Here is a 13,435-nt window from a genome sequence, read left to right on the forward strand (position 1 = left end):
TACTTTACCGTAGAACATAGAAGTAGAGGAATTTAGAAAATTCAGACTCGTTGAACTTGCAGTTTTCATAGTAGAAATCGAGAAAATTGTTCACTCACCATGGCACCGACGTTCAAACGAGAAAACGAATTTAATCCGGTCAATACTGTTTGCGTAGAGTTATTAATAGTCTTCGTTCTCATAGTCTGCGTACTGCACGATATACCAGTTTGTTTGATACTAATGACTGCGCATATGTTTTTAAATAATATTAACATTCTATCCAACGGTGCCTTTTCGTATTCCACTTCGTCATCGACAAACTCCAAGTACACCGCTTCCTTTACCTTGTCATTTAGTAAAACTGGATATTTAATCTTCATTTCCCGGTCAATCGATAATTTGAACACATATTCTTCGTACCGTGCACCATTTGAATGTGATTCGATGCACAGTACTTTACCGCCTTTATCGAATATCGCGCTCTCGATATCGAATCGCTCGTTTCGATTATCGTTCTCTAGGGAGCCATGTTTGGTGCGCGTTTCAATCCCGCCGCGTTCTTTGTATTCCTTTCTGTCGTAATTACTGTTTTCTTCGCGAAATAACGCGTTCGTCGAATTTCCTATCGTTGGATCAGTGTTCTCGATATCCATCGATTCGATTGGTAAATCGTTGTTAACGTCCCGTGAGTTTGTTTCAATTTCTAAACGTGTGTATTCGTCGCTGTTCGCTTTCGTTCGCTCGAGCGTCTGAAACTTTTGCAAAAAAGATTCACGAAATTGAATCAAGCAAGTTATCGCGAGTTACTTGTGCAAAAATAATTGATGAAAGCATCTGACGTGGGTTACAAGCGAGAGGCAACTACGAAATAGTTGAAGCGTCTATTTAGAAAGTATCGCCAGCGACAAGGTAAATAAAATTGATGCTTGTCCATAAATTTTATCGAGAACATCCTCGATATCAATGTTGGTAAATGTATTAGGTATTCGTACGTTTCCCTTGTATCGGTTCTCGTCTATTTACGATTATGCACGATCGTATAGGATATTATGGTATTGAGAGTTTATAGTCGAAAGGGATTCTATGTGCAAAGGGATCATAAAAAAGGAACGAAGATCCGTTTTCGACAGCACAATTTTATAGATACTAACAACAATGATATCGAGAGAAACGATCGCTTCACATTTATATAAATATCTTACATTATATGTATATTACTACTTTTCACGTATCTTACTTTCCAATTGTTACTCGAAAAGCGTGTCAATTACAAATCAAATTACGGTCTCCATTGTTGAACCATTTTCATTCGTTGTTCTAACTAGTTGGAATAATTGTTTAAACGAAATTGGTGTTATAAAAGTAGTGTCAGAGGAAAACGTTGTTCTGGAGGAAGAAATTGTTAGAATTCATACATCTCTGCCAAAGTAACTGCCATTTCTTTGGTAACCAATAACGTGGTATCGAGGTTTCTATTGAAATAGGGATCGAAGATCCTCTACCTTTCTTTTAAGATTCTTTACGACCTCTCTCAGAACGGAATTCTGTTCCCTTAATAAAATCAGTTGCGGTTCATCCTTTCTGTCTTTTATGGTCCAGGCGAGATGCCTGAGATTCTTCATGCTCTCTTCGTATAAGTTTCCCCGTTCGGTCAAGTTCTTCAAAGCTACTCCGGGAACGGATACATTCGATTTAGACGGCGGAATCTGAAAGTGGCGGGTAATACTTACCTTCCGCCGTGAGTTGACAGACAGAGCCGACATCCACGTCGAAACGTTTTAAAGTTTCAAGTAGGTTTGCCAGCTGGAAACTTCGATTTTCATACTCCCGTTCAGAACCTCGATACGCTCGTATTTGCTCCTCTAGCCGGATCACCTATTAAAAAGAGAATTCGAAGTCATCTTAAGCCACGGTTATTAGCGTTTCTCGTTTTTTCGTCTCGTTATCACTCCAACTTTGCTTGGGAATATTGCTACGATTCAGAGAGATCCGTAATTGCTAACAAATTGCAGGTTTCTCCGTTTTCCTTCGGGAAGTGACCGGGAGGGGGTGGAAAAGAAATTTTTTCGGAGCTGAACCGTGTCGCGCGAACGTATTCGCTAATGCAACACCTATTAAAACCGTGTTCGTTAATGACGCTGCTGTAATAATGGCGCACTATCAGAATTTAGTAACGCCCGCTACGCTTTCGACGTTTTTATTTTAAATTTAAATGGTTCTTGTAACTCGTTATTACTCGAAGTATTAATATAAGCGTTAATTTTAATTGTACAGTGTCTAATTCTATTTATAAGGCTCGTTCCAAGTTTTATTTAAGTCCATAATATAGATGCTCAAATGTAATTCCTTCCATAGCCATTCTAACTGTGTCAGAGATTAAGTTTATTGCATCTGACGTGCTTCCTACAAGAAATTACGAAAGACCTTCCGCCGACACGCTTTCGACGGGAAAGAAAATATGCTATGAAATTTCCCGAAATTCTTGTCAACAAAATTCTCTTTACAGCTGGGAGATTCTCTTCAAGGATGCTCGAGCAGCTTGCGCGCTTAAACGGAAAGTAATCAACGAGTATCGGGTCTTTTTCAAACGTTCTTAGAAATATTTAATATCTAATTAAGACCGTATAAATGATTATTTCATCTACTGCTGCTTCTTTTTTACACAGAATAGGAACAATTGATTTTTATTAATCGACAATATCGACGGCGAGGAAATTAATAGGAATAAAAAACGCGGTTTAGGGATATAGAAATGTCTCTATACGTGGATGTAGATATATTCCGGTTGAAATTCGAGGCGTGCTAGGTTACTGCATATTCAAGAGGCAACGAAAAGGTGACAACTTCGATTTCGCGTACCAAAAAGGCGCCGTTTCAAAGGGCGCACTTTTTTACGATGCACTGGCTGTAAAAAGGTCGGCTACAACGCCGGACTGAATGCATATCAATTAAACAACTGCTTTGATGTTGGTTTACGGTGCATGTAGCATCGCTATTGCATCCGGAACTTTTGAACTACTGTTCAAACTGGAAAGAAAAATTTGGATACCCTGTGTATTTAAAAATAATCATAGAAACCAACTCAATCGTGAAAAGCAATTTCGCGTTGCATAAATTGTTTATAGAAGGGAAATATTTTGTTTAACTACAAACAATTTCATAGAATTTGTCTTCATTTCGTGTCAAAAAAAATCTATTTTCGCGGTAATCGAAATGAAAGTTTTAATAAAAGTTTCCTTTTTAAAATACTTTCTCCTTGGCTTCATGGTACAGCCCGGCTATTTCCTGAAATTGTTTCTCCGCAGTTTCTCGAGTTATCTTCAAAACGCCCTCGCATTCACTTTTAACTAGCACAACTACGTGGTCGAATTCTTTCTTGTTCCTGAAAACAAATCAATTAAATCGTTACGCAGATAATAACAAATAATAATGATGATAGCTAGGAGTTAGTATATTGAAGGGAAATTGCAATGAAAGAATACGTTCTCACGGATAAACTTCAATTTCAATCCGAACATTTGATTGCGATTCTCGTCGAATCGTAACGCGCGATTGCTCGCAACTGCCGGATCGGATCGTCGCGATCAGGTATCAGAATTCAAAGGGCACTGCAATCTCAGTTATAACTCCGAGGATAGGTTATCAGCTCGCTGCGATTCGATAACGCATTACTGCTGTTACAGAAGAACTTTAGCCAATAGTCCATCGATACGTCATTGATATGGGATACTCACGATTAAACCCATTGGAAGTTCCGCTATCTGATTTGTACTACAATAAACGCCAGGTGGTACAGTCAGTGTTCAATCGTGAACAGTCGTATGCGTGTACATCAAACAACTATTAATTAGAGCGACTGTACATCGTTGTTTCAAAATGATGTCCGTCCATATTTCATAATTATGACTGAAAAAGATATCTAGTGCCTACTGAGGCCAGAATAAACGTTCCATAAAGGTCTTCGATTACTTCCGGTTCCACAGAATGGATCTGGTTTCCAATTTAGCGTAGGACGAGCCCTTATCGAGCATGAATTATTGTTCAATTACATCGTCGCTTTGTCCCATCGTGTTCGTGTTCTGTCTCGACGAGAAAGTAATTTGATTTTATCCGTAATTTGTAAATCAACACCGGAAGCGCGTTCATCAGCGCGATTGTACTTTCCACGAGCGAGAGAACAAACGCCCTCGTATTTGTACGCGTACGCGTGTAGGTACCGTAATTGCAACTGTCCGTGTAATCCCATAAATATTGAATTGATTCAGTAATGGTCACGGATGGAAAGGGTGCAGTTTGAAGCGGGTCACACGACGAGCTATTCATATCCGTCTTCCATTTCACGGTACTCCGATGACGTTGGGATCACTTGGAGTTTTCATATTTCGTTAACAACAATCCAATTTTACTCCTATTCCGGCGGAAACATGTTAATTTTAACTGAAACAGTGGAGTACATGACAGGGACGTAATTTGAAAACACGCTGCAAAAGCAAGTTTTACACGGTATTACTTTAATGACGTGTAATTTCATCAGGTTTTTCATATCATCATTCAAATTATTCCTGTGCGCTTTGCATTTACGTATTTTCTAGACGGCCCTGTTTCAATATCTGATATTTAACGTCTGAATTTCATTATAGAATTAATCACAGTATAGTGCATTTGAACACAATACAGTACAGTATATTTGAAAGTGCTAATGTGTAAAATCACTTAATAGGGCGCCTGATCCGCCTACACCATTCCAATTAACCGCCTCTTTAGCTTGTTACGCGTGTTTACCAGTTTATTTGTTTAAAAACTAAAAGCGAATAAAACAAGTAAACAGATCTGTTAACGAGTGCACACTATAAAGACCAATGACGCTAAACGAATGAAAATATTCCAGTTTATGACAATCGCTAAAGTTTAATAATGTAACGGTTCATCCAAGTTAACAACTAATGACATAATGCTATTTGAAACTCGCATGAAATATTGAAAATTATGTATCGTATAAATTTCGCCAGTTTTAAAACTCAAACGGTATAAAGTTTAAAACGAATATTTGATAATATTCAGAGGTCTTCATTGTCCATTGCTCATTCAATGGATATTTTTTTGTTAAACAAGCGATTGTAAACAGTTTATATCAATCTACGTGGCCCTCACACGCTTCATTTCATTATTTACGCGAATAACCAGTTTTATAAATGTGGTTTTTCATCCACGGTGATATATCGGTCCAATTGTCACGTTGCCAGTGGAAAAATCGGATGATTTACCTATCATCGGTGACGATTCACCAATACGACTGTCGTCGACGTGCAGTTTCCCATGCCAATCGATTTATCGTTATACGAACCTTTTAACGTGATATTATACCGATGCTTCCTACATTTTAAAGATTCGCTTGCACTCGTGCAGCGAGTTAACGACGATTGAATACGATTGAAAAGTCGTATAAGTTGTTTAACTTTTGCAAACTCGCCTCCCAATGAATATTCTATACTCAGGGTTTTTTTTCAGTGGGTGAACTTCAATTTCCAGAACGTTTTTCATAGCAAAAATAAATAAAACCGGGCGCGTAAAATCGCTCGGTTTTCGATGAATTTTTGTTCACCTTTCTCTTTAGCGATCATAGTATTTGTCGTGTACGAAAATTCAACGGCTCGACTTGATTCGAAGTAAAACCGGAAACGTGTAGTTGACGAACCATTTGTTAAATTTCATTTATTGTTTCGTTCATTCCGCCAGATCGGCTGGTTCATCGATAGATGGATTTCCGTAACAATAGCCACGTTTAGCGAACGGAAAGCAACATATAATCGATATCGACGTCGGTCATGTTCCTAGTTGAATATCACGTACCACTAAAAAAAAAAGAATCTGACATATCCGTAGCTAGTTTGCAATTTCGCAGAAATGTTCGTTGATTTCTGTCAAACGCTGGAGCCGGAGGTAGACGGAATCATAGTTCGGTAATGAGCATCGAGCGCAAACGACGCTCTTCGAAACTCGGTCGTTTTAATTAATATTATCATGTAAACGATCATTCTCATTTTCTTTGCAACTGTTTCAATTTAGATGTCTAAAGTAGCCTTTACGTTTGCATTTGAAAACGTCGAAACGGAGTCGCTCAGAATTCACGTTTCCCCCTGTCGTGTCGTTTACGAAACCGACGACGATATACGTTAAACGTATAACTGTTACATCCTCCCCTAACTTTTCCACGCGAACGTTACGAGTGCGAGTTTTCCTGCAGCGAGCCGCGCTAGAACGGATAATCGAATTAATTTATCGCGACTGAGATGAACGATGGAACAACGCCACTATCTACTCGACTATGCGAGAGCTGCTGATAGTGTATTCATACGTGCGAACATTGTGTTCCTGGATGAATAGTGGCGGACGTTGTTTCCACAATACGCCCGTTATGTTTGGCTGTTTCATTTCCGTTTAAAACATCGCTCGGTCTTATATTTCCTCCAGCTGCCGTTGACGATCGGTTACAGCGGCATTCGAATATTGGATCACGAAAGCTGGCAATTATGCTAATTTTTCGATTCAATAACTTTGCCTGGCCTTATTATTCCGGTCTCTACGAGAGCTGTAAAAATTACAACATCGTAAAGTTTTTTCGGGCTCGCCTCTGGAGCGATATATTCGGAGAGACAAGCCGGAAAACGAGCGTAAGAACGATGGAAAGAGGGCAAAGGAGGTACACGGGGAAAGTTTCGGGAATAAAACTGCCGAAGAAAGTGGAAGGTAGCGCGAACAATGGCGGAAGAGAGAGCAGGTTACAGGGTCGTTTTTAAAGTTCCGTCGTCGCGAACGATTCTATAAATCTTCCGGCTTTTCCGTCGAATCTCACCGAGTCCACGGCATTTTCGCCTCTTATGCTAATAGAGAGGCGAGAGAAATGATTGTGCATCTCGACTGGTGACCCCGCGGGACTTTAATAGTCACACGGTCGACGTATTGGAAATGTTAATCCCCGTTTCGAATGCAAATCGTTCACGGATTAATTCTCTGGTTTCAAATCGAATTCGAGCGTTAACCCTTTGACTACGTGCAATGCTTAAAAGCGATTAACGTGAATCGCTTGCTCACTGCGTCTGCGGATGCTTTACGCGGAACTGTTCGATGCTAACAGCGTTGAAAGGTGTTCTTCGACGTTTGAGCAAATATTTTCAAATATCCCTGCGCGGTGGGGATCAGAATACACCCGCAGTATCCCCTGCTTGTCGTAAGAGGCGACTAATAGGGGCTAGAAAGGGTTAAGGAAGATTTTTTCTATTATTCGATAGCTTTTGGGCTAGGTCAAGAGTCGAGTGGTCTGTTTCAGGAAAAGTGCTTCAAAAAATCCAAATTTATATTAATTCCGCGACGTCGAAACAATATCTGGCTGCGAATCGAAATGGTGACCACCCCTGATCGTGGAGGAACATCGGTCGTGCGATTTTATTTCAGTTTCATCCACGCGACCACGTGACAGCGCATTTTATTGTTTCGAATCAAACGTAGTTATGTTTCTTGTTACGATCCAATGAAAGGCATTTCTTCCGTGTGACGGACGCCGGAAAGAATCTTTGATTCGATCGGAGGTACAACAGGATTCTTCAATGGCGGCGCAAAATTCGTTTTTATCGCGCGTTCTTTGCAGGAATAATAGGTTTACGGTGTTCCGCATGAGAAATCTCGATTACTCGCCCCGAAAGGATGCCATACAAATCGACAGGATAAATAATAAAAAGACGAGGGTATCAGAAAGGGAGAGAGAGAGAGAGAGAAATTGGTCGTACTTTCTTGAAAATTCGATGGTCACGCGTACGTGTGTGTATACAGTTCGCCATTTGTTTCTCGACTACGTCGAGGACAGAAATAGCTCGATAGATTCGTGTAATTTGTTTCCAAGCTCGCCATTACGTTCGAATGGGGGACATAGTGTTGGGTAATGCAGACTATCCGGTATTTCGTGTCCTCTGGAGCACGTTCAAACACATTTTTCCCAGGCTTTCTACTGTCTCCCCTACACTTTCTCTTGATTACGGTCGTTATCCTTAATATTAAGGTGCTTTGGGACTTAAATGGTGTCATCGTGCTTGCAACTTTAATTTTCAATCGATTTCACACGGTGGCTCGCGTTCTAGTGATTGATTGTAGTACTGAAATTGCGGGACAAAAGTTTGAGTATCAGATTCTATTCAAATCGGAAAAAAAAGAAAAATAGTACCAACGATGAATCGGGCGTGTGCAAAAATTTTGATGGTTTCTCTATAAACGATCGAAGTGATATCTACTGACTGCACAGTACCGCAAATTGTTAGTTACAATAAAAGAGAGACTCAATAAAAAATTGCAATAAAAATTAGGAGGTTCGCGATGGCATGTTTCAGCGTATGGAAACAGGATATATTGGGATGCATCAAAAGGTTATTTCATTCCGCTCTCTCGCTTTCCACGCAAAATAACCTCTATACAAATAATTCTTCAGCACCTTCAATTTCGCATGGAGACACTGCGGCGAGGAAATGGACGCCACATACATGGGTGTATGATTTTAGAATGAAAATCCTCTCGTGAAACAAAACCGCGGTACCGTTGGTTAACGTTCCTCATTAATATTCATACCGACTGCTCCCTCGTCTTTTTATTTCTCGCCTCGCCACCGTCTTCAGCCACAAATTCCTCCTACACGTCAGATTCGTCAACCGGCAATTAACGCGTAATGAATATGCAATTTACAAGTCTTTCATTAATCCCCAACTTTCCGCGACACTGTTCGTTACAAGCTGTATCACAACTCGACCCAGTTTCGCAGCGTCCTGAAAATCTGCAGCATGTCCGTTAGATCGTGACCATCGATCGATCGCATAACTCTCCCGGCTCGACCGATAATTGACAACAATTTACAGCGAGAACGCGCGGACGAATGGTGCTGTATATCGTCCTAGATTCGGCCAAGGGGGACGTAAATCGATCAAAGAAGGTAAAAGGGGTCGAGGGAAACGATCGACCGCCTCTGGTATCGCTTTACCGTTTTCCTGGCGAGTAATCCTGTAAATTCGGGCACGCCCTCGACATGTAAATTACGTAGCTACGTTCCTGAAAGGGGAGGAACACCCAGTTTATACCATTGGACCCGAGCCCCTTGGAATAAGCTTGTTAATTAAGAAATCTCGAATGGATTCGTTTGGACGCGAGAGAGGGTCTGGCCAGCGTTGCATCGACTGAAAAGTTGGCAACAGTTGCTAATTATGTACGTTTATAATTAAGCGTTTCACGAGACATCTGGGCTATGGAAGAAAAGCGGAGATACCCTTCTAATTAAGAAAAGGATACTTTGTAGCTGAACGAATGGTTCGATCAACAATGTGCAGTCAATTAAAAAGCGTAGCAGCGAGTAACAAATAGACAGCGTGCCCGTGTTAGAAGAAATCATGGTGTTTGACGAGTTAACTGATAGTACTTTGCAACTGGATCAATAGCACAATAGGTGCACACAATGGAGATCGCGTTTTCCGGGAAATTCCAATTACAGGGTGGATTTAGAAGACGGATTCGAAATATCCAATTTCCTCGAGGCTGCGGCCGGTGTATAATAATCGTCCAATAGCGAATTAACCGACGCCAGTTATATCTATGTCACGTGAATAAGCTATTAAATTCCCATGATTGCGCTAATAGTAAACTCGTTGCACCAGTTCGAAAACGCGGCTGCTTTATCTGGAACGCATGCAAATGTACTTTTTGCACGATTGGCCCGATTAATATTCGTCCTAGGACACCTCGAATAAATGAAACATCACTGTCACGTCGTATCAGAGAGTCGACGGTAAGAATAATAAATTCGTTCGATTAAAATCCGCGCATTCGGCGAATCGGTACACGTCGCCGAAGTGGTGATAGAAAAAAAAATGGATGGGGGGAAAGCTGCGAACGATCTGTCGTAAAATATTTTACGTGACCCAATCAGAATTCACGGTCAAATCCCGTTCGAAGCTTCTACAACAATGGGGGGTCGAAATAAAATTGACGAGTCGTCGATGCCTTTCTCATTTGCCGGGTAAATGGCCGAGGGTAAACATCGCCACGTGCATTTTTCGCACGGACGTACACTGCGCTATATCTGTATAGGTATATCGTTCAATCTGCAATTGCATTACTCTGCGAATTCCCGATCGATCGTGTCTGTTGGTTATATCTCGAAACGCATCCTTTTTCTTTGTCTATGGAAAACGTTCCCTCGATTCGCCTGCTAATCGAGATTAATAGTAAACGAGTTCACTGGCCGCGTGAAACGTGGGTATACGTTGAATGCTAATTAATCTTGTTCTCCTGTAGCCTCGAAATTCGTCTTCGACTCCATAGGTGTCCATACAATTACGATGTTCAATGGATTTAATGGAGATAAATATAGAAATGTTCAAAGGGTCCGTCTGATAATTTCAAGTTTCAACAGTTTCACTTGTTTTAAAGTGGAAATTATAAAAATTGCCCGATTTGATTCGATTTTTGTGCTTTTATCCGATCGAATAGCCTTTGCGGGTTTAATTACGTTTATAATGTTTCCAGGAAATGGACTTTTACGTGCAAAAAAATATTATTCAAACTTGCAAGCGATTGCTTGTAACGTACCTTTTAATAACTTCGCTTTGTTGGAGGAAAGCGTTTTTCCAATGATCCCGCTCAGTTATTGCATTCATTAATCTCGAGTTTAGTTCTGTTCTCGCTCGTACAATCTCGTCGTTAAGCTTCTGAAGCCCTGGAAGAAAATGAACTCGGCGTTAGAATTTCCCGTACCATATTCTGTTTATTATCACCCAATTTATGAATACCATCGGCACTTTATTCGTTCATTCTATTCCAGGGTAAATCCCTACTCCTTGAATTAATTCAAGGGTGTTTCCTCATCGAGTCTTTCCATCGAACAAATTTAATTTTGAGATCCTAACGCGCGACTCGAGACACTCGTTTCTTCTTTAAATCGCAGGACTTTGTTTTGCCTGACCACAAACACGGGCACTGCGCTATGAAACGTTATTGCGTACCATTATTTCGTACTGCTGTGTTTATGAAAGGAGCTGTTCATCGGTAGAGACTCGTAACGAGAGTTATGCAGCCAAGTTTCTAAATTTACGATCGAAGGGACGAAAGTAGTAAATCTGACTAAAAATTCGTGGTATAGCGGGACTAAAGTACAGTGTTCCAATTTTAGATGTTTTTAAGGAAATTGACGTTGTAAAACGTGGACGAAATATCAATCAGTCGCCCCGCACCCTCGCTCCGAACTCGATTCTATAACAAAGTTATGGTGATCACGTTCTACGTGAAAAGTTTTCGTTATAAAGCTTTTTAATCTTGAAGTTGGCGATATTATGTCTCACACTTCGGCGTTGTCGAAAATAGAGTCTTCGGATGATCGAATTTCTCCATTCAATTATCTCTCTAATTATATCTCACTATTATTCCGATGCTACAATTAGATCATGTGATTCTAGTGGCATCGTATACCTAAACAGGACGTTCTACCATGATTAATCGAAATTCAGTGGTGCTATCTAGCTAGTCATTGGAATCAAGAGTGCCATGAATAATTATTAATAGCGTGCTCGATATAATTCTGAATCGCCAATTGTAGGACATCGATCGGAACCTAATATCGAACTTAATATCAATTATCATCCCTTAATTTGGCTTTCGGTGTGAAAATATTCGAAAGTTGGCGAGAAATCGTTCGATTCGAACAGCGGAATTCGACTTACCTTCGCTTTCGAGTTTCATGCGATTAAACTCAACTTCCTGACGAGCCTGCGACTGCAAGTTGATTTCGAAAGCTCGCTCGAGCTGGAAAAACTTGGTCCCCAGTTCACGGAGGTTTCGACGCAATTCCGAGGCTTCCGATTCCCTTCTTTGCAATTGCATCTCGAGATACCGTCGCCGCGAGTCCATCCCCTCTGTAATTACTTTAATTAAGTCACCGATCTCGATCTCGTATAAACAGTTTCAGGCTATCAAGCCCAAGGTAAAAGTCTTCCCTGTTTTAAGGAGGAAAATTTCTGTATCTCTTGCTCCAAAAAATTATATATCAACGCCGATCGAGCGTAATTTTATTACTCTCTCACGAGATGAAACAGGTTCATTTAAATTCAGAACTTTTTATAGCATCAATCGTACATTTTCTTTTTTTCTAATCAAAAGGAGGAAGTCTTTTGTATGAAGAAAGTTGATGGAATGTTTCCATTAATTATTCGATTGATTCAGAATGACCGTCATTCTTACCGATAGTCCATACAGTAATTCGAAATCTGGTTTCTGGGTAGAAACGTAGAATGACCGCGAATGTTTGACGTAATGGCTGGCCAAGGAAAACAGCGACTCTTGATTTTCCGATCGAGTTGACATCCCGGCCTTAGGTTCGGTCATATTCGCTGGCAGGGGTCCCCGATATCATCTCGAAGTTGGTCGCAGGCGCTCGGCCGGACCAATTGACGCGAGTAATCGATTAGAAAGAGCCAAACAGGAGTTCGACGATCAACATTTAACTGGGAAAGAAACCTTCTGGCCGAATGCGCGCGATTCCTCGCCAATTATAGGCCACGTACGTACGCCTCGTTTGATTTTGCATGAACGAGCCCCATCGAGAAATTAATTTCGTACATGCCAGTAATCTTTTCCCGCCGTGCATCCTTTTAATTAATTTACTTAAAAAAAAAAAATGTCAATTCTTTCCCTCTGTGATCCGATTTAAATTTAGTAAATAGATATAGCCACGGATGCTTGCATATTTTCTGCGTTGAAATAAAACTAGGCGTTAATTGAATGGAAGCATTCGACAGATAGACAGTAAGTAGAAGGCGGCATCGTTATCGTGATATCCCGTGCGGACGCAACGGAACGCGGACGGAAATGATCTTTTCTGTTTCACGCTAATGACTGCACCATTCTCATTTTTCTATGTCAGACCGACGTCCTCGGGCTTGTTCTCGTTATGAAATATGCAGCCCCGTTACGTGTAGGCGGTCAACGCAAAAAGAACAGAGAGTCGATACACTGTCCCAACACGCGCAGCCTTAATACTTCGAAGTCTGCCTATAATCATAAATCCCCCAAAAAAGTGTACCTCGGTTCCTCGCGAACAGAACATTAGGAGAATTCTGAAATTCCTTCGAGAGTAAAGAAAGATTTTTGCTCAATTTGACTTTGTGGTATTCAATTTTTTACGTTCCGCAGCAGGTGAAAAAGTACTTCCTCCGACGCGATAAGAACGGAAGCTCGTAACGGCTTATTCGCGACAAACCGCCCCATGGTGGCACGTTCGTAGAACAATATTTTATCGGGACAGTTAGAATCAATTAAATGTTCCCCGATACCAATAAGAGGCATTCCTACTCTCGACAGGGATTTACTCTCACGCAACTTTTTATTCGTCGCACCGCGATCGATCGACTATTCCCAGAGCGAACGCGCT

General features: G+C 40.8%; 1 protein-coding gene across 1 annotated transcript; it reads right to left on the reverse strand.

Annotated features, from left to right (window-relative positions):
* Positions 1-65: 65 nt before the first annotated feature.
* Positions 66-11,916, reverse strand: LOC143431301 (uncharacterized). Its single transcript, XM_076907928.1, has 6 exons — positions 11,730-11,916; positions 10,603-10,729; positions 3,232-3,364; positions 1,713-1,857; positions 1,485-1,648; positions 66-737 (listed from the first exon to the last, which is right to left on the reverse strand). The coding sequence occupies exons 1-6, from the start codon at positions 11,914-11,916 to the stop codon at positions 66-68; spliced, it is 1,428 nt and encodes a 475-aa protein (XP_076764043.1).
* Positions 11,917-13,435: the final 1,519 nt, after the last annotated feature.

The sequence above is a fragment of the Xylocopa sonorina genome, chromosome 17 (assembly GCF_050948175.1).
Source record: "Xylocopa sonorina isolate GNS202 chromosome 17, iyXylSono1_principal, whole genome shotgun sequence".
NCBI classification, from domain to species: Eukaryota; Metazoa; Arthropoda; class Insecta; order Hymenoptera; family Apidae; genus Xylocopa; species Xylocopa sonorina.

Bases quoted from the DNA above. Each gene is read 5' to 3' on its own strand.
- LOC143431301 (XM_076907928.1), bottom strand. From the start codon at position 11,916: ATGGACTCGCGGCGACGGTATCTCGAGATGCAATTGCAAAGAAGGGAA. The intron at 10,730-11,729 runs GTAAGTCGAATT...ATTTTCTTCCAG, and splicing joins CATGAAACTCGAAAGCGAAG to GGCTTCAGAAGCTTAACGAC. The intron at 3,365-10,602 runs GTACGTTACAAG...ATTTGTTTTCAG, and splicing joins CAAAGCGAAGTTATTAAAAG to GAACAAGAAAGAATTCGACC.